Below are 25,552 nucleotides of genomic sequence, written 5' to 3'. Positions count from 1 at the left end.
AAAAGGTAGTGATCAAACCCATGGAGTAGGCGCTATGCTTTGATGTCTCTCCATACCCTCCCCAAACTCACCAGTGGAGCAGAAATAGGGCCTGGTTATTAGTGCTTCCCTCATTCACTTTAATTGCCAAAATAGTTGCTATGCCTTGGTACTGAAAATACAATAGCTAAAACAAAAGCCTCAATAGTTAGGCTAATAACATACAGGATATAGTCAAATAAGGAATTAGTAAGGTGAAAGATCAGGAGAAAAACTCATTTAGAAGACACCAGGAAAGGATAATACTTAAACAATAGTGCCAGAAGGAGAGAAAAAGTAAAAGTAAATGATAAATTAAGACAAAAATCCCTGAATATATAATGACCAAGAATGTTCCAGAATTAAAGACACAAGAACACATATGAATGGGTTCATAAGATAGGTAAGATCAGGCTAGATAAGTAAAAAAATACACATACCTAGACACATGATAGTGAACTTCAGAACATCAAAAAAAAATTGTAAGCTACAAAATCAATCAGATCATTAATAAAACTGACATCAATGGATGAAAGAAGATAATGTAATTATCAAAGACAGACATGGGACATATAAGTTCCAGTTTTAAAAAAGGTCCCAAATATGCTCAAAGACTAAAGGAAAACATGGACAAAGGAATAAAGGATATCAGGAAAATGATTGATGAACACAAAGAGAATCTCAATAGAGAGGTGAAAATTATTAAAAAGAACCAAAGAGCACTGAAAACTACAGTAACAAAAAATTAAATTTCCAAGAGGGATTCAACAACAGATTAGTGTTGGAAGAAAAATGCATCCATGAACTTGAAGATAAGACAATTGAAATAATCCAGTCTGAGGGGCAGAAAGAAGAAAGAATGAAGATAAGTGACTAGAACCTGAGAAACAAGTGGGATCGCATATAGCATATACAGATTGGAGAATTCCTGAAGGAGAAGAAAGAAAAAAGGGAGACAAAGAGAATACTCAAAGACATGATGGCCGAACATTTCTCAAATTCAACAAATATCTGAATATACACAATCAAGAGGCTAAAAAACTCTAAATAGTATAGACCCAAATAGATATACACCATCACATTGTAATCAAACTGGGAAATGACAAATACATACACCCTACAGCATATTATAATCAAACTGCAGAATTCTGAAAGCCGCAAGAAAGAAGCAACATGTCACATACAAGGAGCTTCAATAAGATTAAGTGCCAATTCCTCATCAGAAACCATGGAGGCAAGAAGGCAAAGGGATTACATATTTAAAGTGTTGAAAGCAAAATAAAGTTGCTAACAAAGAATTTTATAACCAGCAAAACTGTCCAAAAATAAGGGAGAGATTAAGACATTCCTAGATAAACAAAAGCTAAAGGATTTCGACAACACTAGAATGGCCCTGCAAGAGATGCCAAAGAGAGTTCTGGAGGTTGAAAGGAAAGGGTACTAGACAAAAGATCAAAGCTGCATGAAGAAATAAAATTCATTAATAAGGGAAATTACATGAGTAAATGTAAATGTCAATACTATTGTATTTTTGGGTGTAATTCCACTTTCTAGTTCCTACTGTATCTAAAAGGCAAATGCATGGAAAATCAGTGTTGTCGGACATGTAATGTATAAACATGTAATTTGTGATAGGAACTACATAAAGGTCAAGGGACAGAGGGGTAAAAGACATAGTCTGCATATACTATTGAACTTAAATTGGTGTCAAAGCAAACAAGATTGTTATCAATTTAAGATATGAAATTTAAGCCCCGTGGTAACTACCAAAAAATGAGAGAATATGCAAACTCACAAAAACAGAGATTAGAGTATGGGTTGCCCAGGGTGGGAGAATGGGGAGTTAATGCATCAAGGGTATAGTGCTTCTGTTTGGGAAGATAGGAAAATTTAGTAATGGGAGATGGTGAGGATACCACAACATTGCAAATGTAATTAATCCCCCTGAAATTGTATGCTTGGGAGAGCTGAGATGGGAAAGGTTATGTTGTTTATAATTTCTCATTATTTAAAAAAAGAAAGAAAAAAAGTAGAATTCATGCCAAGAATATTATATTTAAAAAGTAAGACAAGATAGCTACTATCACTGCTTTCAGCCAACACTGTACTGAAGGTCCTAGCCAGTACAGTACTACAAGGAAAGGAAATACAATGCATACAAATTGGAAGCAGAAACTAAACTGCTAGTATTGGGTTTTTGGCTCCAGGTTGTATGGAGAAAGCATGCTTTGCCCTGTCTCTCAGACTGAAAACAACTATAAAACATGGATACAATTTATGGAGAAACTTATTGAGTACTCTGAAGAGTTAATAGTGGCAGGTGATTTGAAGAATACCAGAATTCTGGTGACACTAAATTGGAGTTGAGCTTTCCAATTTATTTTCATCTGGTATCACCTGACCTGAATTTAAAAGAGGTGGCAGTCTGAAAGTGAGCACTATAGTGAGGACAGGGACATAATGCATCTATTTATGATTTTAAAAACTCAGAAAAATAGAAATAAAATGGAACTTCCTCAATCTGTAAGAACATCTACAAAAAATCTACAGCTAATATTGTACTTACTGATCAAATGTTATATGCCTTCCCTTTAAAATCAGGTACAAGACAGTATTATTTACTATTCCTTATTCAGAATTGTACTAGGAGTCTTAACCAGTGCAATAATGCAAGAAAAATAAATAAAAGGCATATATGCTGGAAAGAAAGAACAAAACTGTCCTTATTCACAGATAATATGACTATGTAGAAAATCCCAGGGAAACAAAAAATTCCTAGAACTAATTAGCTAAGTTAGTAAGATCACAGGATATGAGGTCAATATCCCAAATCAATTATATTTCTGTGCACTAGAAACAATGCCATTTACAATAGCTTCAAAGAATTAAATACTTAGGTATAAATCAAACAAAAGATTTATAGGATCTGAATGCTTAAAACTACAAAACACTGATGAAAGAAGTAAAAGAAGTCCCATATAACTAGGAAGACATACCATGATCATTCCATGTTCATGGAAAGATTTAACATAGTAAAGATATCAGTTCTCCCCAAATTGAGCAGTAAATTTAATGCAAGTTGGAAAACTAAAGGAACTGGAATAACAAAACAGTTTTATAAAAGAATAAAGTTGGAAGAATCACATTACTTGATTATGAGACTAACTCTACAGTTACATTAATCAAAAAAGAGTGATAATGGGAAATAAACACATATATAAGTGGAACAGAATACAGAATCCATGAATAGACCCAAAAAATATGGCCAATAGTTTTTACTGTTTATTTATTTTTTGCATGGACAGGCACGGGGAAACAAACCCGGGTCTCCGGCATGGCAGGTAAGAACTCTGCCTGCTGAGCCACTGTGGCCCACCTCCAATAGGTTTTTAAAAACTTCATTTTTAAAGCATTTCAAACTTACAAGAAAGTTGCAAAAATAATAAAACCCCATGTGGATAACTCCAACATATCCCGTCTCCTCAAGATACTCAGGTCCACCAATTTTAACATTTTGGCATCTTTGCTATATCTATATATCTATCTATCTATCATCTATCTGTCTGTCTGTCTGTCTGTCTGTCTGTCTGTCTGTCTATCTATCTATCTATCTATCTATCTATCTATCTATCTATCTATCTATCTCTTCTGAACATTTGAGAGCAGGTTTCACACATCATACTCTGTGAACACATAATATGTTCATGTACATTTCCTACAAACACAGATACTAAATTATGTAATCACCTTAAGTATAAAAACTATCAAGTTCAAGACATGTAACATTGATCTAAAGCTTAATTCTGTATTCTAATTTTTCTCATGTTCCAATAATGTTCATTTGGGCCTTTTCTTCTCCATTTTTAGATCCATCCACTATCATGTATTGCATTTAATTTCTTTTATCTCTTTCATTTTTTAATTGTGGAAACATATATACAGCATACACCTTCCCATCTCAACCTCTCCCAAACATATCATTTCAGTGGGACTAATTACATTCATGAGTTGCAGTACCCTTACCACCATCCATTACTAGAACTTTTCCTTCACCTCCAACAGAAACCCTATATTCATTTTGCTAACTGACCATTAGCTTGTCCCCCACCCTTGGTAACCTGTACTTACTGTCTCTATGACTTTCCATATTCTCTGATATTTTCATTGTGGTTACCATGGAGCTTAACTTTAAGACCCTAAATCTATAATGATCGTTTGTTTTAATATCAACTTAACTTCAATAGCACACATAAACAATGTTCCTATGCCCCTCTGTCCTCATAGCTTTCACAAATTACATATTTACACATTATGAGTTCAAAAATATTGATTTATCTTTATATTTTATGCAATTTGCCATTTTAGACCCTGTAAGATGAAATATATTGAACTCATACAAAACATCTTCCCAGACCACAATGTAATAAAACAAGAAATCAATGTTCTAGTTTTCTAGCTACCAGAATGCAATATACCAGAAATGGAATGGCTTTTAACAAGGGGAATTTAATAAGTTGCTGGTTTACAGTTCCAAGGCCGAGAAAATGTCCCAATTAAAACAAGTCCATAGACATGTCCAATTTAAGGCATCTGGGGAATGATACCTTGGTTCAAGAAGGCCAAGAACGCTCAACATTTCTCTCTCAGCTGGAAGGGCACATGGCGAACATGGAGGTGTCTGCTGGCTTTCACATGGCTCTACCAAAAAGGGACTCTGGCCAAAATGTTTCTTCTTTTAAAGGATTCCAGCAAGCAACTCTACCTTCAGTGTGTGGAGACACACCTCCATGGAAATCTGTTGCTTCCTACTGAAATGGAACTCAAAGGATATTAAGGAATGACAAGAAAGAAAGAAAGAGACAGATGGGTTCAGGGGGTCTGAAGCTTAACTTTAACAAACAACAGACATCAGACAACTTTATTCTTAACCAGATCCTGATTATATACTGCAGGATGACAAAAGGCATACATGCATTTCCTAAGGGTATAGAGTAGTTATCTTTCAGTGCTCTTCCTTCATACTTAAGATAACCATTTGGGGTAAACAAGCATTCTCTTCCTCCCAGACTGCTCTACATAACAATCTCCAGTTTACTGCCACCACCACCCTGATGCCAGCTGCTCCCAACAAATTCTGCAGGTCTTGTTTTTACCCTTGCTCCTACAGAAATCATCTAATCAAAAGTTACCACCCACAATTGGGTGGGTCACATCTTCATGGAAACAATCAAAATGCTCCCACTGAGCAATATTGAATGAGGATTAAAGGGCATGGCTTTTCTGGGGTCCACCACAGATTCAGACTGACACAATCAATGACAGAAAGAAAACTTAAAAATTTAAAAGCTTGTGGAAATTAAGCAACATACTATTAAACAACCAATGAGCAAAGAAGAACTCACAAGGGAAATTAGAAAACATCCTGAGATGGACAAAAACAAAAATGCAACATACCGAAACTCATGGGATGCAGTGAGGGTTATGCTCAGAGGGAAATTTAGAGCTCTAACTGCCTACATTGAAAAGGAAGAAAGGTCACAAATAAATAACCTAATTTCATACCTAAAGACACTAGAAAAAGAAGAGTAAACTAAAACCAAAGTTGGTAGAAGGAAGGAAATAGTAAAGATTAGAGCAGAGATAAATGAAATAGAAAAACAATAGAGAAAATAAACAAAACCAAAAGTTCGTGTTTTGAAAAGATCAATAAAATTGACAAAGCCTTAGCCAGACTGACAAAGAAAAACAGAGAGAGGATACAAAACACAAATCAGGAATGAAAGTGGGGATATTACTATTGATCTTACAGAAATAGAAAAGATTATATGAGGGAACTATGAACAATTATATAAAAAAATATTATAAATCCTGTATACAAATTACCTAATCTGATGCAAGAAGAAACAAAATCTCAACAGATCTATAACAAGTTTTATAACAAGTAAAGAGACTGACAGTAATTAAAAACCTCCCTCCCCCCAAAAAAAGTCCAGGACTGGATGGTCTCACTGCCAAATTTTAATAAACATTTAAAGATTTAACACCAATCGTTCACAAATCATTTCAAAAAATAAAAGAGGAGGATTACTTCCTAACTTATTTTATAAGCCCATCATTACCATAATATCAAACCAGATAAAGACACCAGAAGAAAAGAAAAGTACAGGCTAGTGGGCCTCATGAGTATGGATATAAAATTTTTCAACAAAATACTGGCAAACTGAATTCAACAATCTATTAAAAGGAATATACATTTGGTTCTCGGAACATGCACTCCTCGCTCCCCTCCCCTCAAAAAAGGAATATACACCATGACCAAGTAGGATTTATTCCAGGAATGCAAGGATGGTTCAATACAAGAAATCATTATAATATACAATATTAATATAAGGAAGGAAGAAAAACACATAATCATCTCAACTGATGCAGAAAGGATTTTAACATCCTTACATGATAAGAATACTAGGAAAAAAAAAAACATGATGAAGGGCATTTATGAAGACTCCACAGCAAATATCATACTCAATGGTGAAAGACTGAAAGGTTTCCCCCTAAGACCAGGAACAAGACCAGTGTGCGCACAATAATAGTATTATTCAACATCGTACTAGAAGTTCTGGCCAAAGCAATCAAGCAAGAGAAAGAAATAAAAGCATCCATTTGGAAAGAAGAAGTCAAATTACTCCTTTTCGCATTCTATATTATTCTATATATCAAAAATCCTAAAGAAACTATAAGAAAGGTACAAGAAAAAAAATTTAAAAAGAAAGCTACTAGAACTAATAAGCAAAATCATCAAAGTTACATGATACAACACAGAGACACAGAAATCAATTGGATTTCTATACAGCACTAATGAACAATCTTAAAAGAAAATCTATAAAACAGTTCCATTTACATGGCCTCTAAGAGAACAAAATATCTAAGAACAGATATTTTAACCAAGTAAGTGAAAGATTTATACTCTCAAAACTATGAAACATTGCTGAAAGAAATGTAAAAGGACCGCAATAAATGGAAAGACATCCCATGTTCATGGATTGGAAGAGTTAATATTGTTAAGATGTCAATACTACCTAAATGATCTATCTACAAAGTCAATGCAATCCTTATCAAAATTCCAGCAGCCTTTTTTTTTTTCCAGAAATGGAAAATCTATTTCTCAACTTCACATGGAATTGCAAGGGGCCCCAAGAGCCAAACAATCTTGGAAAAGAAGAATAAAGTTGGAGGACTCACGCTTACTGGTTTCAAAACATATTACAAATCTATGATAATTAAAACAGTGTGGTACCAACATAACGATGGACATACTGACCAATGGAATAGAATTGAGAGCCAGAGATAAGTCCACAAATATATGGCCAGTTGATTTTTGACAAGGGTGCCAGGTCCATTTAATGGAGGAAATAATAGTTTCTTCAACAGATGGTGCTGGGACAACTGGAAATCCACATACAAAGAATGAATGTGGACCTCTCCCTCTTACCATATAAAAATCAACTCAAAATAAATCAATGACCTAAATATAAGAACTAATACTTTAAAACTCTTACAAGATAAAAAGGGAAATATTTTCAGGACCTTGTAGGAGCCAAGTGACTTTTAGATTTTACACCAAAATCAAAACTAAAAATTTTTGTTCACTGAAGGGCATTATATAGAAAGTAAAAAGACAACCTATAGAATGGGAGAAAATATTTGGAAACCATGTATCTAATAAGGTTTTACTATCCAGAATATATGAAAGTTCTCCTACAACTCAACAAGAAAAGAAACAACTCAATTTAAAATTTGGTGGACTTCAATATACATTTCTCCAAAGAAGATATACAAGTAGCTAACAAGTATATTTAAAAATGCTCAACAACATTAGCTATTAGTGAAACACAAAGTAAAACTACAATGAGATACTACATCACACCCACTAGAATGCCTATTATTTAAGAATATGGAAAATAAGTGTTGGTGGGGATGTGGAGAAATAGAAACCCTCATACATTGTTAGTGAGAATGTAAAATGGTGCAGCTACTGTGGAAAACACAGTTTGATCATTTCTCAGAAACTTAAACACAAAATTACCACATGATCTGGCAAGTCCACATCTAGGTATACATCCCAAAGAACTGAAGGCCAAGGATTCAGACAGCATCAACGTTCATAGCAGCATTATTCACAATAGCCAAAAGATAAAAGCAACCCAAATGTTCATCAACCATTGAACTGATAAACAAAACATAGTATAACCATAAAATGAAATATTATTCAGCCATAAAAAAGAAGTGAAGTGCTGGTACATGCTACAGCATGGATGAACCTTGAAGATATCTTGCTATGTGAAGTAAGCCAGACAATAAAGAACAAATATTGCATGATTTCTCTTATATCATCTTGATCAAAGAAAATTCATAGAGACAGAAAACAGATTAGTGGTTATCGGGGTTATTTATTTATTGCTAAATAAAAATAAGTATGAATTTTGGTTTGGAATGATGGAGACAGTCTGGAAATATGTCATTATACATAACATCAACAATTTTCTATATAAAATTGTTAAACTTAATTTTAATGTTATGCATATTTTACCACAACTTAAAAAAAAATTAAAAAACCCTCCTAGTAAAGAAAATCCAAGGACCAGATGGCTTCACAAGTGAATTCAACCAAATATTTAAAGAAGAATTAATATCGATAATTCTCAAACTCTTCCAACAAATCGAAGGGGAAGAAAACATTTCTTAACTCATTCTATAAGGCCAGCTGTACCTTAGTACCAAAACCAGAAAAAATGTATCATGAGAAAAGAAAACTATAGACCATTATCCCTTCTGAGTATAGATGCAAAACTTCACAACAGAATTCTGTAAACAAAATCCAGCAACCTATAAGAATTATACATCATGACTGGTGGAATTTATACCAGGAATGAAAATCAATCAATATAATGTACTAATAGAAGGAAGCAGAAAAAAACCACATAATCATCTCAACTGATGTCGAAAAAATATTTGGCAAAATACCACACCCTTTTGTGATAAAAACATTCAACAAACTAGGAATAGAAGGGAATTTCCTCAACATGATAAAGTTCAATTATGAAAAATCCACTTTTGATGTACTCTCAGTAGTGAAAGACTAAATGCTTTCCATCTGAAATCAGGAATAAGATAATGATACCTGCTTTTGCTATTTCTATTCTACATTGTACTGGAAGTTCTAGACAGAGCAATTATGCAAGAAAATGAAAAAAGGCATCTGAATTGGAAGAAGGAAGTAAAACTATATTTTCAGATGACATGATCCTAAATTTAGAAAATCCTAAAGAATCCACACACAAAAAAATTAGAGCTAATAAATCCATTAAAGTGGAAGGATACAACATCAACATACATCTGTTGTGTTTCTATACACTAACAATGATCAACCAGGAAATGAAATTAAGAAAACAATTCCATTTACAACAGCATCAAAAATAATAAAACACATAGGAATAAATTTAATCAAGACTCGCATACTGAAAACTACAAAGTATTGCTGTCTGTGATCAAACTGGGTTTCTTCCACTGATTTTCCACTGATCTATTTATTTATAAATCTTCCACTGATTTATTTATTTTAAATAAAGCCACAGTCATTTATAAAAAAGAAAAAGATCAGTGCCTGGGCAAATCTTTTGAGGACAGAGGTCAAAGTAAACTCATAAGGTTTTTACTTCATTTCTGTATGTATTTGATATATAGAACAATATCTGTACAAATCTAAACTTTATTTTCTTGGTAACTTGGAAAGTGTTTGAAACTTTCTCATGAAGTGTACATAATGGCATGAGAATTCCTTCAGATAAATTTATATTCCTCTCATTTTTACCAAATTGCAAATTTTCAGCACGGATGTGAAAACCATTAAAAGTATAACTTTGTGTACAAGATGGAAATAATTAATTAAATTTGCCCTTTTTTACACAAAATAAAATGTTAAAGGAGACAAAAAACTCTTGCTGTAAGATATTAAGAAGATCTAAATGAATGGAATGAATGTTAATAGATTGGAAGATTTAATGTTGTGAAAATGGTAATACTCTTCAAATAATCTACCAGATTCAATTTAATCCCTATCAAAGTTCCAATATCATTTTTTAATGAAATGGAAAAGATGATCTTAAAATTCGTAAGTATTTGCAAGGGATCCTGGATAGGAAAATCATCTTGAAAAGGGACAAAGTTGGAGGAGTCACAATTATTTATTTCAAAACTTGGCCCCAAAGCTATAATAACCAAAATTATGCAGTACTGGCATAAAGATAGACATTTAGAGCAAAGAAATATAATTGATATCTGAAATAAACCCTCACACATATGGTGAATTGGTTTTTAACAAGAATGCCAAGGCCATTCGTTGGGGAAAGATCAGTCTCTTCAACAAATGTTTATGGACAATTGATATCCACACTCAAAATAGGGAAGTTGGGCCCTAACCTCATACTATATACAAAAATTAACTCAAAATGGATCAGAAACAAATACAGGGAAAAATGCTCATGATGTTGGATTTGACGATGGTTTGTGAGATGTGACACCACAAACACAAATAAGAAAATGAAAAATAGACTAATTGGACTTTATCAAAAAATTTTAATTTTTTTTTTGCTGCAAAGGAAAATATCAAGAAAGTAAAAAAAAAGACCTATTGAATGGAAGAAAATATTCACAAAATTTTATAAATTTCTAGTTTGCAGATAAATAACTTTTGCAACTAAACAATAAAAAGTCAAACAACCCAATTTAAGAATGGGCAAAGGACTTGAATAGACATTTCTCAAAAAATGATATTCAAATGGCCAATAAGTACATGAAAGGATGTATTTAGTTAAATGCAAATCAAAACCAAAAGGCGATACTGCTTAGAACCTACAAGATGGCTATAATAAATATTTTTTAAATTAACAAGTGTTGGTGAGAATGTGGAGAAATTGGAACCCCAGTACATTGCTAATGGGAATGCAAAATGGGCCCAACTTCTGTAGAAAACAATTTGGCCATTCCTCAAAAAATTAAACATAGAATTACCATATAGCCCAGCAATTTCACTCTTAGGTATGTACCCCAAAGAATTGAAAACATATGCTCAAACAAAAACTTGTACAAGAATGTTCATAGTAGCACTATTCACAATAGCCAAAAAGTGGAATCAATCCAAATATCCATCAACTGATGAATGGGTCAACAGAATGTGGTATATCCATACAGTGGAATAGTACTCAGTCCTAAAAGGAATGAAGTACTGATGCACGCTACAACATGGATGAACGTTAAAAACACTATGCTGGGGGTACAAGGGTAGCTGAGTGGTAGAATTCTCGCCTGCCATGCAGGGGACCTGGGTCCGATTCCCGGCCCAAGCACTTCCCGAAAACAAACAAATGAGCACAACAACAAAAAAATAACAAACAAACAAAACAAAAATTCAACAAATGGTGCTGCAATAATGGGATACTCAGCTGGAAAACCAATGAAATGTGACCCCCGCCATACAGCATACAAAAAAAAAAAAAAACAACTATGCTATGTGAACAAAGTCATATGTAAAAGGCTACATATTAAATGTTTCCATTTATATGAAATAGCTGGAACAGGCAAATCTGTAGAGTCATAAAGTTGACTGGTGGTTGCCAAGGGATGAGGAGAGGGGGAAATGGGAAGTAGCTGCTTAATGAGTATGAGATTTCCTTTTGGGGTGATGAAAATGTCTTGGAATAGATGGTAGTGATTCTTGCATAATGTTGTGAATGTACTAAAAGCCACTGAATTGTACAGTTTAAAACAGTTAAATGGTGAATTTGATGTGAATTTTACCTCAATAAAACATTAAAAAATAATTTTAAAAATTTTCCTAATTGGATTTTTTTTTTTTAAAGCATGGGCAGGCACCAGGAAATGAACCCGGGTCTCTGGCATGGCAGGCGAGAACTCCGTCTGCTGAGCCACCGTGGCCCACCCCCTAATTGGATTTTAAAAATTATATTAGTGGATACATTCTCATTCTATTTAGCCAAACAATACAGAAGTCCATTTTTTTTAAAAAGTTAATAATCTTCTTGTGGCAGGGACTACTACTTGGCTACCCAATTTCCAGTCACCCTTTCTTTCTTAGTGTACAACCCTTATATTAATAGGGCTGCATAATATATAATATTATATGATATAATGCATACTAAGATACATGATGACGCTTGTTATGATATAATATAAAAGGATGTCATGGGCAGTGCGACAGTGGCTCAGTGGCAGAATTGGGTTCAATTCCTAGTGCTTGCCCATACAAAAAAAAAAAAAAGATGTCGTGATATGATACAGTATGCAATATCATATTATATATTGCATAATATAATTACTGTGACCTGCTAAAGAACTACATTTCTGAGCCTCCTTTGCAATTAGGTGTGATCATATGGATAAATCCTCACCATGAGACATAAGAGGAAGTTGTTTGGTGGGGTTTCTGGGACAGTCCCCTAAAAGAAATACAAAGAGCTTCTTCTGCCCTCCTGCTTGGAGTGTGGATATGACAGCTTGAGTGCCAGCCACCATCTCAGAGCATAGATGGATTTGGGACAGAAGTCTTGTTAATGGTGGAGCTGAAAGACAAGGAATCTGGGTTGATGACTGTTGAGCTGTGGCTGCATTAGTTCTGCCACGTCCATCTCTGAATTCTTTTGTGAGGGAAAAAGAAACCTCCGATTTGCTTTTTAAATAATTAAGTTGGATCACTGTCTCACACCATATATAATGGTGAACTTCAGAAGAATTAAAAACCTAATATGAAATATGAAAATATCGGATAAAAATGAAATGGGATATATTTGTGTCTTTTAGATTGGAAAGGATTTCTTAAACAAACCCCTAAAAGCACAAACCAACTTTAAATCAGAAAATATATTAATATGATTACCTCAAAATTAAAGATCACTGTTCAACACAGGTCAAAATATACTAAATTAGAGGAAAATATTTGCATTGTCTATAGCTGGCAAAGTATATCTACACTATAATAATAAGTATATCTAGACTATAATAATAATGCTGCAAATAAATAAGCAAAACATAGAAAAACTTAAAGAATACTGGGTAAAGGATATGAATAGGCAGTTCACAGAGAATTAAAAATAGCTCACTTTTATAAAGAAATGTTCAACCTCACTAGATATCATTGAAATGCAAATTAAAATGAGATACATCCATCTGCTTGGCATAAATTAGAAAATCTAACTAAGGCGATGGCTAGGACATGGGGACATCAGGAACCTCCATTCATAGCTGGTGGGGGTACAGACTGCTACAACCACTTTGGGGCAATCTGGTGGTACTTATTATGGGCATCTTTAATACAGTAAATATACTGTAACATTCTCAATTCAGGATTTTCTCAATATACTTATACATATATACTGTATATACTTATACATATATATGTAGGAATCAGACTCTCATCCAGATCTATGAAGAGATATATACTCAAGTGTACATTGCAGTATTGCTTTTGGAAGTGGGAAATTAAAGTCAAGCTATATGTTTATCCATAGTGGCATAGATATGATAGATGCATGTTCAGTATTAGAAACTATAAACTAAATGCATATAGGACAACATAGATTTATCTTCAAAAACACAGCAAAACACTGTGGAAAAGGAGTTTAAAAATAAGGAACAGAATGAGAACTGTAGCTCTCCCCAAATATACCATATTGATGTACATTTAAAACATTTACATACACAAGACATTATGTTTTACAAGGATATGCCTATATCCAAACACTCCTATATAAAACATATTAGATAGAATAGGTACCTATGGGAAGGTGTAGGGGATGAGTTGAGGTTGGGAATAAAGTAAGAAAACTAAATTAAATAATGTTTAATTAAATAAGAGAAATCTTTCACACACCAATGATGACAGCATACAATGAACTGAGGAGAATTACTTCTCACTTTAAATTTCTAAAAAAATTTCTGTGTTTCATGTGTGGAGCATCTCCCTACAATCTGGGCACTGTACCAGTGGGGAAATATGAATTCTAGCTAGAAAATGAGACATAGATTCAAGACCCAAGCATCATGGACACGTGCCAGAGCTACAGAAACACATATCCAATGCCTGTGCCTCCAGGCCCACGCATATTCAAACATCTCAAATGTAACATGTCAAAACTTTAGTCCCAGCCCCTGGAATTGTGGGGCTCCCACAATTAGTTCCCTCTTAACACCTCCATTCTTCCTGCTATTAGGCCAATAACCCTCAAGTCAACTTCAACTCCTGATGTCTCTCAGTCCACGTCCAAGCCATCAGCAAATCCTATCAGTTCTACCTGAAAAATATATCCAGAATCCAACTACCTTTTATTCACTGCCCAGCCCCTTGGACCAAGCCTCCATCAGCTCTCACCCAGAGTGTTGCAATGGCCACCCCCAACTGCTGTGCTCATCATGTCACTCCTCTATTCAAAATTTCCCGTAATTTCTAATTTTCCTCAGAATAAAATATAAAACTCTCAGTGTTGGGGGTTGAAGCATGTCCCTCACAAAAGGCATGTTCTGGTCCCAACCCCTGATGCTAGAGATGTGAACCTATATATTATCAGTTAAGGTGTGTCCAAACTGAATGTCGGTGAGGCTTACTCCAATATGGTGGAAGTCCTTATAAGTAAAGAAAATTGGACACAGAAGAGAAGGCTGCAGGGGGGAAGCTGGAAGACAACAGAACCCAGAAGAGAAAGCAGAGGACATGACCACGCGAAGGGAAAGCAAAGGAACCCAAGGATTGATGGCCAGACGCTGTTGACCTGGATTGGAAGCAAGACTTCTAGCCCCTGAAACCGTGAGCCCATCAAGTCCCCTTGTTTAAGCCGACCCATTGTGTGACCCATTTGTCATAGCAGTCCAGGAACTAAGACACTTATCAGAGGTAGCCTGAAAGATTTCATATGATCTGACCCCAAACACATTTCCCAACTCACTTCCAAATACTCTTCACTCGTTTATTTTCTCCAGCATCACAACCTCATTGCTCTTTTTTGATACGTCTAAGCACATTTCTTTCTCAGGACCTGTGGCCTCACTGCTCCTTCTGTGTAGGACTCTCCAGATATCTGTCTTCAGGTCTCTGTGCAAATGCCATGCTGTCATAGAAGACCTGCCCACTTCCTGTCATTGTCCATTTCCTTATCTTCACAACCTGATATATTATATACCTGTTGTGTTTTTGTTTTTAATGTTCTGACTCTTTCTAACTACAGACTGCAAGTTCCCTGAGGGCAGGAACTATATCCCAAGTGCCTAGAACAGTGCTTGGAACATAAGAGGTGCTCAATAAATAATTGTTGAGTTAATAAAGGGACAGGAAAAGGTGATCAGCTTTCCAAGGCAATAAGTGATAAATGCAAATGCTAGAGGGGTTCAGAGGAGAAAGCCTGGACTTCCAGCTGGACCACAAGACAGCATGAAGCCACAGCACTGCCAGCTGGGGCCAGCTTCTCTTCAGGCTCTGCTATTCCCACCTCTGGTCAAAACAACCCGGCCACGCAGTGGCAGTGACCTGGGAGGATCCTTCCCATTCTGATTTTTTTAAAAATTTTATCTTAAAATCTTTGTAGCCTAAAAATCTTCAAGTACCCATTCATCTTTTTCATTTTTTTTTAATGACAAATGTAAGGCAGGTTCACTGTTAAGATATTCAAACAACACAAATGTATAAAGTTTTGAAAAGTGAAGAGCCTCTCCTCACCAGCCCATATTTCCACTTCCACTGTTAGCTGCTCATCCTGTTCCCTCTAGACATTCCTCCAGGCACACCAACATATGGATGGATGGGTGGATGGGTTTTATTTTTCCTTTTGCAAAAATGAGATAGTATACAAGTTGTTCGGCAAATTGTTTTTTCACTGAATCTTCCTGGGGCATTCTTCCATGTCAGAACCAGCAGATCTACTCATGCATTTGAGGGGCTGCTGAAATTCCTGAAGTCCCCTACTGATTACATTTAAATTCTCCAGTTAACTAGACCTGGTTTTAGGTGCTGGCTCTGCCCTCCAACAAGTTACTGAATACCTCTGAGCCTTAAATTCTGCTCCTGTAAAAGGGAAATAATGATATCTACCTGGTGTGCGCTAGTTGTGGTGATGCTTGTGACCGGCGGGATGAGGGGGTGCTGGCTGCAGATGCCCCGGGGCTAGGAGGGGCTCGCTGCAGACACCCCGGCTCCCGGATGTGCACCGCCGGGCCTGGCTTTCGGCTCCGGGGGCCTCCACTTCTTCAGTTCCATCCGTCAGTGCTTTCCACACGGCCCGGGATGAGCGCCTAAGGACCGTGTCCCTGGTTTGTAGTTTACACTAGAGTCAGAAATAGTGGTGCCTCCCACCCCCAAAATATTCAAAGACATTTCTGAAATAATAAGCTAAAAATGCAAACTTCCTATGCATAAGATATATTTTGTTTGTTTTGTTTTCATTTGCTTAAAAAAAAGTCTTACAATTTATGTAAAAGGGGTGGGGACCAGGGGTGTGGGGGGGGGGGTGGAGGTGGAGGGAAGGGCAGCGGCCCCCTGGCCTGCTCCCCTCGGTTCCAAGCCTGCTGCCACTGGACGTCGGGCTCTTGTCTAGCGAGGAAAGCATTGGCTGAGGTCACAATGTGCATTGAGGGGCACTGACCAGGTTCCACTTTACACTCGCTTTACTCAGCCACCTAGGAGGGAATAGCACCTGCCCTTTCTGCCTGTTGCAGAACTAAGATCGTGTGAAAGCACCTTGAAGAGAATAAAATTATGCAATTAGCAATTATTGGACAAGGGCATTTGTGAGTATTGCTTCAATTAGTGATCTGCCTTCGGGAAAGGCGTGCGGAAGGAGCAGTCCTTGAGGGACGGCCTGCGATCTGGCCACGGCGGGGCTCTGCGCTAATTGCCTGGCGCGGGGAGACCCCCCTTTGGGCTCTGAGGAATCAGCCAGACCGAGCCCGGCTTCGAGGCGGCCGGCCGGGGCCCCTGAGAACGCCAGGACCAGCTCGAGGGTTAAAAGCCCGCGCGGTCCCTGCCCTGGGGCACAGAGCAGCCAGCAGCGGATCCACCCAGCACAGGGAAAGCATGAGGGATGGGAGAACCCTGGAGCCAAAGGTACATTCCCATAAACGATTCATGCACTTTCATTAGGGGAGAAGCCAGGGTATGGGTGGAAAGACAGGGGAAGGAAACAGCAGAGATGGACAAAGGAGGAAGAAAAGCGTGTTAAAGGGCCTTTAACTGATTTCAGATTTTTCCTTTAGGAGCAAGGTGGAGGAGACAAGGAAATAGATCTTCCAGAGCATTTGTTCGGAGGTTTCTCTACCAGCGGGGAGAGGAGAGAGGAAAGACAGCTGTTTAAACTGCAAAGAGAAGATGTGAAACAACAGTGTAAGAACTCTTTTACAAAGGCCATCTTTAGAATGGTTCAGCAGATAGGCTGGGGAATTCTTAGCCTGAAAGAAACCTTTCTGGGGGCGGCGGGGGGAGGGGGGGTTGGCAGCTGTCCTGGGAGCAGAATCTCCAAGCAGAAAGGAGTAGTAAGCAGCCAAAGTACAGCCCACCACCTCTGCTAAACTCTGCTTCTGTGACCTTCCCAAAGAATTCACCTGTATTTTCTCACCCCGAAAGCTCAAAAAGTCTAATCACAATTTCCCCTGCTTTTAATTAAAGCCTGCTTTTATTTCTCATAGGCAAGGAGGGCACCCGGTCAGCAATCACAGGTCTTTATAATCTCATCATAATAATGAAAACATTAACTGAGTGGGGGAAGGCAAAAACACACACCTACCTGTAATTACTGCTTCATAACAAGACTAACGCCTTCACCTTTATACTAAGGATCAGTTTCCTCCTGTTCCCTCTTCTTTAAAAATCAGCACATCCTCCATATCCTTTCTAAGGTGTCAGGCAAGCCATAATCCTGTCCAATAAGCAACTTCCTAAAGCTGAAAGCTTGCTTTGTGCCCCTTACCCAACACTCCGTTGTTGATTTTGCACTATGGGGATACTCATTGTCGCTGACCTTCAACTTAAGGCCAGGTACAACTCCGAGGTAGAGCCCTGGAATGTCTATGCATGCAGGCCTTTTTACCATTCTAAGTTTGCGGCGTTGAATTTTTGTACTTATTTAATGTTCTACCATGCATTTAGTCCTTTGTCTATTTTATAAGATCCTTTGCTCGTGAGAATTGCCATTTGGTCAGGCCTATGGCCCATTCAGCCAGGATTCTTTTTCCAAGCAGAGAACATACTTTTAGGAAAGCTTGATTGTCTTCTCTTATGCTAACATCAAAAGTTAGGGACCCTTCCAAACAGCACAGATTCCCTTAATGGTGCATTATAACTTTGTTACTTAAATTTTAATATTTTTAAACTTTGGTGCCTCTTGAGAGTAATTATTTTCAAAAGTTTATTTCAACTATGTAATTTTTTCCTTTATTGGTCAGAGCTTAACTCTTAGATGCAAACTCCTCTATCTTAATTCTTGAATTCCAATATTCGGGAGGGGGAATCCCTGTTCGCTTTATGCAGTACCTTAACTCTTTCTGATTTGAGAGGTTTTTATTGTATTCTGCTTCTGTCTTCATCCTTCTAGACAAGGTTTATTTGGTGTTTTGTTTTGTTCTTACCTGCTATACTATGCAATACCATCCTATTTTGAAAACCTTATCACTGACTCTGACCAAGTCATCAAGAAAACACAAATTTAGAATTTATGTGCAAGAGAGTCAGGCACAAACTGAACCATCAGGAACATCGCTGTCGGCCACTTCCAAAGCAAAAGAACTATTTTGAAACAAAATCTATCTGAAAACCTCTTTGTTGGAATCTGGAATGCGGGATTCAGTTTTTGGTTTTGTTTTGTTTTTTATGCTTCTCTTTCCTAAAAAAGCATCCACACATGGGGAGTGTCCACTACCCAGGAAAATCTCTGAGACTAGAGAAAGCCAGTTTTCCAGATCTGCTGTGGCTATTTCACAGGAGGCCAATTGAAAGTTGTGAAGTTTAGGGAAGAAATGGGCAGAAAACTGGGCAAAGGTGGGCAATTACAATATCTAGGATTCTCTTTAAGAAGCAAGTCTCAGCTGCTTCTCTCAAACCTACAGGCAGGCAGAGGTGGGAACCATCTCTGCATCATTTGAATAATTCCTAGAAAATCTTTCTGTCCCCAAACACTCCATCCAGATACTCCCATGCTTAATTTGCACCATAAATGGTGTATCCCTTGAGTTCAATACTGTCCTCTCTAGGTTCCTCTTAAAAGTACTTCTGGACTAATTTAACAGCCTCAAATTATGAAGGAGTAGGAACCAGGTGGGGAGAGACCCTTTAAAAGAGGAAAAGGGTCCTGAAGAGGGGGTGGGTTGCTGAATACAAACGTGAAGTTGCAGTTGTGTTGGCTTGGGGAGTTTGTTACGCTCAGGCCAAGCATCTAGCTAGTCTGGCATTTCCTCCCAAACCTTCAAGTGCCTCGGTTGAACAGTCCCCCCACCCCCACCCCCCAGGAATATCCTTTCCTTTTCCATCTTGGCTGAATACTGCTGAATATGCACAGAGCAGGGACTAAACAGAATTCTGGATGTCGTAGCATTACTGAGCAGCCACAAAACACATACTACCCAGAGACCAAACAACTCATGGAAGAAGACAGACTGTCTCTGATGCAAAAGGATGAGCACTTAAACTAGCAGGAGAGAGTGAGGCAAGTATCAAGAAGAACTTCTGAAGAGAAAGATGAGCTGATTATCAGGTTGGCAATTCATATCCTCAGCTCCCAGAGAAAGAGGCAGAGCATTCCCTCCCAATCTTAAGTCCTACATGAAAATAATGCGTAACCATCTTTTCTTAAGGTATTAGGGAGAAGGAAGAAGGAAGGTTGAAAAGTCCTCTGAGATTCCTGACGTCCCTGACACAAAAGAAGGACTCCATTCCTCACCTAAAGAAACAGACAATTAGAAGAGGCTTCCTTGATTCCTGGAGGGTTTAGTGTCAGGATTTCCAGTATTGCTGCTACCTATTGATGAAAAGAGTGGTTCTTGGAAGCTTTGGCCAAGGAATATGGCCAAGAGGTCCTACCTTGTGCACGGAACCAGCTGAGCATACCTACATACTCCCCTTGAGCAGCTTCTCCCATCAAGCCTACTCTTTGGGTGCAGCTGCCAGGGTTCCTGTGGGACACTTCATAGTCCAGAGAAAGAGGCAGAGCATTCCCTCCCAATCTTCAGTGTTCAGGTGAGGGCAACTGATCCAAGGACTATTTCTGTTTGGTTCTCAGATTCATTTATTAGTCAAGAGATATAAGATACTGGGAAGGGCCTTGGTTTATGATCTTCGAAAGTGTCTAAATCCTGGCCACGAAAAGGAGATTGTAATTGGCCCCATATTAATAAAAGCTATTTTTTGCTGTTGTTCATGAGATGATAAGAATTACTCTATGGTTTGGAGGTGGACAGGTTAGTTATCTACATCAGAATTTCAAGGATCTCTCTGGAATCTTCTAGTTTCCTTTAATAATTATGGGTGCCCATTAACTTAATCACTTTTTGCATAAAACTTATTTATATCTTTAGTCTATCCCATCTAAACTTACTTGGGCTTATGTAAAGTTTTGTTTCTTCTATACTCATCTTCTCTTATCTCACATATTCACCTATTCTGTAGTTGGTGACTACATCTATATTCACTCTTTCCATTATTTACATGATTTTATCCTTATATTCTTCCTCAAACTTCATTTTTCTGGATCAGCAGTTTTCAAATGGGAAGGGAAGCATACATAAGAGAGAAAAGGAAATGTGTCAGAAACTCCTGGGGAGCTTTTCCCAATACAATATGTACCTCCTTCCCCTTCTCTGAGTATCAAATATGGGAAGATGCATATTTTGAGAATTTCTGCATCTAATCCAGATGGTCAAATCCCTGTTGTAAACCATTGTTCTGATCTAAAGAACCCTAATCTTTTTGTTCTATTTTCATTGAGCACTTCCTTCATTTTGGTGATAGCTCATATTTCTCATCCTGACAGAATACAGTTTCCATTCATTGAGGGACTGACAGCAGTTGAGGATTGCAACCAAACTTTTCAATCATGAAAATTAAACTGGTGCTTAACTCTGAAGCTTGGAGATCTATTCAACCTATCCTGATGCAGATCCTCCTTATCCAGTAGCTTCTTCTTCACTTGCTTTTCTTCCAGCAGTTTTCCCTTGACAGATTCCTCAAGGGACTGAAGCAACCAATGATGGAGAATGCCAACAAAAGTTCCTTAGAGGGTTTCATTCTGATGGGTATATCTGACCATCCCCAGCTGGAGATGATTTTTTTCGTAGTCATCCTCATCTCCTACTTGCTGACCCTATTTGGGAACTCAACCATCATCCTGGTTTCCCGTCTAGATGCCCGGCTCCACACACCCATGTACTTCTTCCTCAGCAACCTCTCCATGTTGGACCTTGCCTTCACTACTAGCTCTGTACCCCAAATGCTGATCAATTTATGGGGCCCAGACAAGACCATCAGCTATGGGGGCTGTGTAACCCAACTCTATGCCTTCCTTTGGCTAGGGGCTACGGAGTGCATCCTGCTTGTGGTGATGGCATTTGACCGCTATGTGGCAGTTTGCCGGCCACTGTACTACGCCACCATCATGAACCCTCGGCTCTGCTGGCTGCTGGCTGCCATCGCCTGGTTGGGTGGCTTGGGCAACTCTGTGATCCAGTCAACATTCACTCTGCAGCTCCCATTGTGTGGGCACCGGAGGGTGGACAACTTCCTGTGTGAGGTGCCCGCCATGATCAAACTAGCCTGTGGAGACACAAGTCTCAATGAGGCTGTGCTCAACGGAGTCTGCACCTTCTTCACTGCCATCCCCTTAAGCATCATCCTGACCTCCTACTGCTACATTGCTCAGGCAGCACTTAAGATCTGCTCAGCTGAGGGGCGACGGAAGGCCTTTAATACGTGTCTCTCCCATCTGGTGGTGGTTTTCCTCTTCTATGGCTCAGCTATCTATGGGTATCTGCTCCCAGCTAAGTCCAGCAGTCAGAACCAGGGCAAATTCATTACCCTCTTCTACTCCGTGGTCACGCCCATGGTGAATCCTCTCATCTACACTCTTAGGAACAAGGAGGTGAAGGGGGCACTAAGAAGGCTGTTGAGGAAAGGAAGGGATGTCGGCTGAGGGAAGGAAAAACTCCTCCATCCCTTATTGCCTCTTCACTTCTACACACTTTTTCTCATTATCTCTCTGGTCAGGTGAGCACAAGGAGGACTGACCAGCAAAACCACAGCATGTTCCCAAGAACCCTAACCCCCTAAGTGGGGACATGATTAGTGTTATTTGTAATGTTCTACATTTACTTACCAAAACAAACAAACAAAACAAAAACTACCGTGTGCTACAGATAGCAGGGCTGGCATGTACCATTCAGGCCCACTGTTTATCAACCAAGTTCAGACCTATCTCAATGTCTCTGACTCCAATGTCCACATGTTGTTTATTATACCTTCTATTTCTAGAGGATTCTGTTCCTTTTTAAAGAAAGCACCTCCACGTGCAGTATCTTATAATAACTACAATTTCACAAAATCAAGCCAGCCCTGTTAACCCATATGAAGACCCACACAGTTCATCTTTGTACCCAAAGACTTACCCATTAATCTTCTTTGTCCATATTTCTTTGTTTCTTCTTCTCAGTAGTTTTATTTAAATCATTCCACCTAAAAGTTCCAGCCCTCGGGTTTGATACCAGCATCAAAATAAGCTGGTCTGGTCAGTGATTACGGAATGCTCTGAGATCCATTAAGCAAGTTTAAGACCTTAAGAGGGATTATACATCCATAAAGCATATTCTCTGTGCAAAGATTTTGTCTCCCAAACTTACAGTTCTTGGAACTCAGCAATCAGATCAGCATACACTGACTCACTTCAAGGAACTCGGGTGTTAGAATCAGCATGCCAATTTTTGATTCTGTGCATTATTAGAATTGCCAAAGGAACTCCTATCCACCAAGTTTCACTTACTAGTCCCCCAGGCAGAGAAGGCAAGTTAATATGAGAAAGATGTTTGACAACTACATTACCAGAGAAAAGTAAGTCAATAGGTTTTAGGACTATTTTCAAACAGGTCATGAGGCCGATGAAGTTCAGGGTTTCTCTCTCAAGTGAGAAGGCACATGGTGAACACAGTCACAGTTTCTCTCTCAGCTGGAAGGTCACATGGCGAATATGGCATCATCTACTAGCTTTCTCTCCTGGCTTCTGGTTTCATGAAGCTCCCCCGGGAGGCGTTTTCCTTCTTCATCTCCAAAGGTTGCTGGCTCATGGACTCTCTGCTTCGTGGTGCTGCAGCATTCTCTGCTCTCTCCGAATCTCTCATTCTCCAAAATGTTTCCTCTTTTATAGGACTCCAATAAACCAGTTAAGACCCACCCAAATGGGTGGAGACATGTTGTCACCTAATTCAGTTTAACAACCACTCTTGACTAAATCACATCATCCAGGGAGATGATCTGATTACAGTTTCAAACATGTAAACAGGGATTATTCTACCTTTATGAAATGGAATTTTGATTAAAACATGGCTTTTCTAGGGGGCATACTTCCTTTCAAACCAGCACAGAAACTATCAACAGTCATCAAATGATTCAGGCAAGGGGAAGAAAATGAGAACTAAGAATAGGCTATAGATTATATCTATAAACAAAATATAAATGATGTTTGAAAGAAGATTTTTACTATAGACACCCTCCAAAAACTACCAAAGACCTGCCTTTTACCAACATGGTCAACTGCATACTTATTCTCAATTGCTTGTTCACTCTCCATCTCTGCCACATTTCTCCATAGAAGGAATTAACTTCCAACCCCACTGACTCTGGAGTTGGCCATATGACTTGTTTTGGTCAACACAATGTAAGCAGACTTGATTTTTGCCACCTTGTAGCAGAAACATACATTCTGCTTGCATGGTTAGGATCCACTGCCCTTATGCTCTGTCCTGTGCCATGAGAATTACATGACCCAGATAGGGGCTGCTCCTTCAGCCTGGGTCCTGGAATAGGAAGATATATGGAGCAAAGCCTAGCCAATTCCAGCCATGAGTTAGAAACAAATGTTTGTTCTTGTAAGCCACAGCAAAAGCTCGACCGATGTACCACCTTCAGAAGACAGAGTTTTTAAAAGTTTAAGAGTCTTTGAAAATGTTGCTTTGCGTATTTCCTTGAGGTATATAAATTTAAAATAAATTACCTTTAATCAGTGTCATATACCTGAAAGTTTGAAATTCATTCAAGGCATTTTCACATAAATGTGAATATTTGTAAAGGACCTCTTATAATATGAGGTATAAGGCATGCTTTCTTTTCATTTTCCTCCATGAGCTCTTTAATAGCTATACAGCCACACTCTGTCTGTACTTGGATTTACTGTGGAAAGTATTTTTCCTCCCTGTTATTGTTGTCAAAAACTGCATCATTCTGGTCTTTTCAGTGTTCCAACAATCTGTACTACCAATTATGCTATTACAATTTCTCTTAAGACTTCCTCCACTGTTGCTTCCTATTGAAACAGAGCTTGAAGGATATTAAGGAACGATGAGAAAAAAAGAAAGGAAGAAAGAAAGAAAGACATAGACAGGCTCAGAGGGTCTGAAGCTTGAGTTTACTTCAGACAGACTTCAGACCCCCTGAGCCCGTCTATGTCTTTCTTCCTTTCTTTCTGTCTCATCATTCCTTAATATCCTTCGAGCTCCGTTTCAATAGGAAGCAACATTTGGCGCCCAACGTGGGGCTCGAAGAAGAAGACTCCAAATCAATATTAAGGAACCAAGGAAAAGTCTCATTAGAGGCACTGTGTCCAGCAGACAGAAGAGGACTTGAGTCATATTGGTAAAGTAAGCATTTTCCTTGGATCATCAGGGTAATGGGTAATCATAATAGGCGGCTGGAGGAGTATGTGTAAGCTACTGGGGTGCCTGTTAAAACATCTGAATTATTAAGCTTATTTGATCTCATTCAAAAACATTGTTTTTGGTTTCAGCCTTAAGGCCATAATGTTTTAAAGCTTAAGTAATGGAAATTGGTTAGGAAGGCTTTGCAGTGAACATAACAAAACGGGGAAAATATTCCTGTTTCTATTTGGTTATTGTGTTCAATCAGGCAATGAACTACCTGACTCATGCTTTGTCTTAAACTCTAAGTTGTGTTTCTTCTCAATCTCCCACTACCCCTTCTTACCCTGTTTGTACAGTTGCTTGAGCTGGACTCAGCAATTGGTGCCCAAACAGGGATCTAATAAGGGAACTCCTAAAGCATAAAGTGAGGAGACACTCCAGGGACGTCCACTACAAATACTACAGACGGGCCTTTGTGGGTTAAGCAGTGGCCCTTATCTATAGAGAGGTTTGAGGCTCTGACTCGGTTGATTTGGGAACAGTTTGGAGCAGGATGTTTAGAGGAGTCTCGTGGTTCTTGGAATTCTCCAAT

At 38.2% G+C, this 25,552-nt stretch overlaps 1 protein-coding gene and 2 long non-coding RNA genes across 6 annotated transcripts in view; 2 read left to right on the top strand and 1 right to left on the bottom strand.

Moving 5' to 3' along the window:
* The window catches only part of LOC143667630 (uncharacterized), a 66,793-nt gene that overhangs the window by 33,344 nt on the left and 7,897 nt on the right, over positions 1-25,552 (bottom strand). The gene's annotated exons all lie outside the window — the stretch shown is intronic.
* LOC143667631 (uncharacterized) overlaps positions 16,710-25,552 on the top strand; it is a 33,195-nt gene continuing 24,352 nt past the window's right edge. For all 3 annotated transcript variants that reach the window (XR_013168123.1, XR_013168125.1, XR_013168124.1), the window contains exons 1-2: positions 16,710-17,179; positions 17,329-17,455. This is a non-coding gene — a long non-coding RNA (uncharacterized LOC143667631). The remainder of the gene's footprint in view (positions 17,180-17,328; positions 17,456-25,552) is intronic.
* On the top strand, positions 21,106-23,940 carry OR2C1 (olfactory receptor family 2 subfamily C member 1). The gene has a single exon (XM_077142035.1). The coding sequence runs from the start codon at positions 21,306-21,308 to the stop codon at positions 22,245-22,247; it is 942 nt and encodes a 313-aa protein (XP_076998150.1). The 5' UTR covers positions 21,106-21,305; the 3' UTR covers positions 22,248-23,940.

Source organism: Tamandua tetradactyla, chromosome 23 (genome assembly GCF_023851605.1).
Source record: "Tamandua tetradactyla isolate mTamTet1 chromosome 23, mTamTet1.pri, whole genome shotgun sequence".
Taxonomy (NCBI): Eukaryota; Metazoa; Chordata; class Mammalia; order Pilosa; family Myrmecophagidae; genus Tamandua; species Tamandua tetradactyla.
The sequence above is the reverse complement of the archived record's forward strand: the minus strand, read 5'-3'. Positions and strand labels throughout refer to the sequence as shown.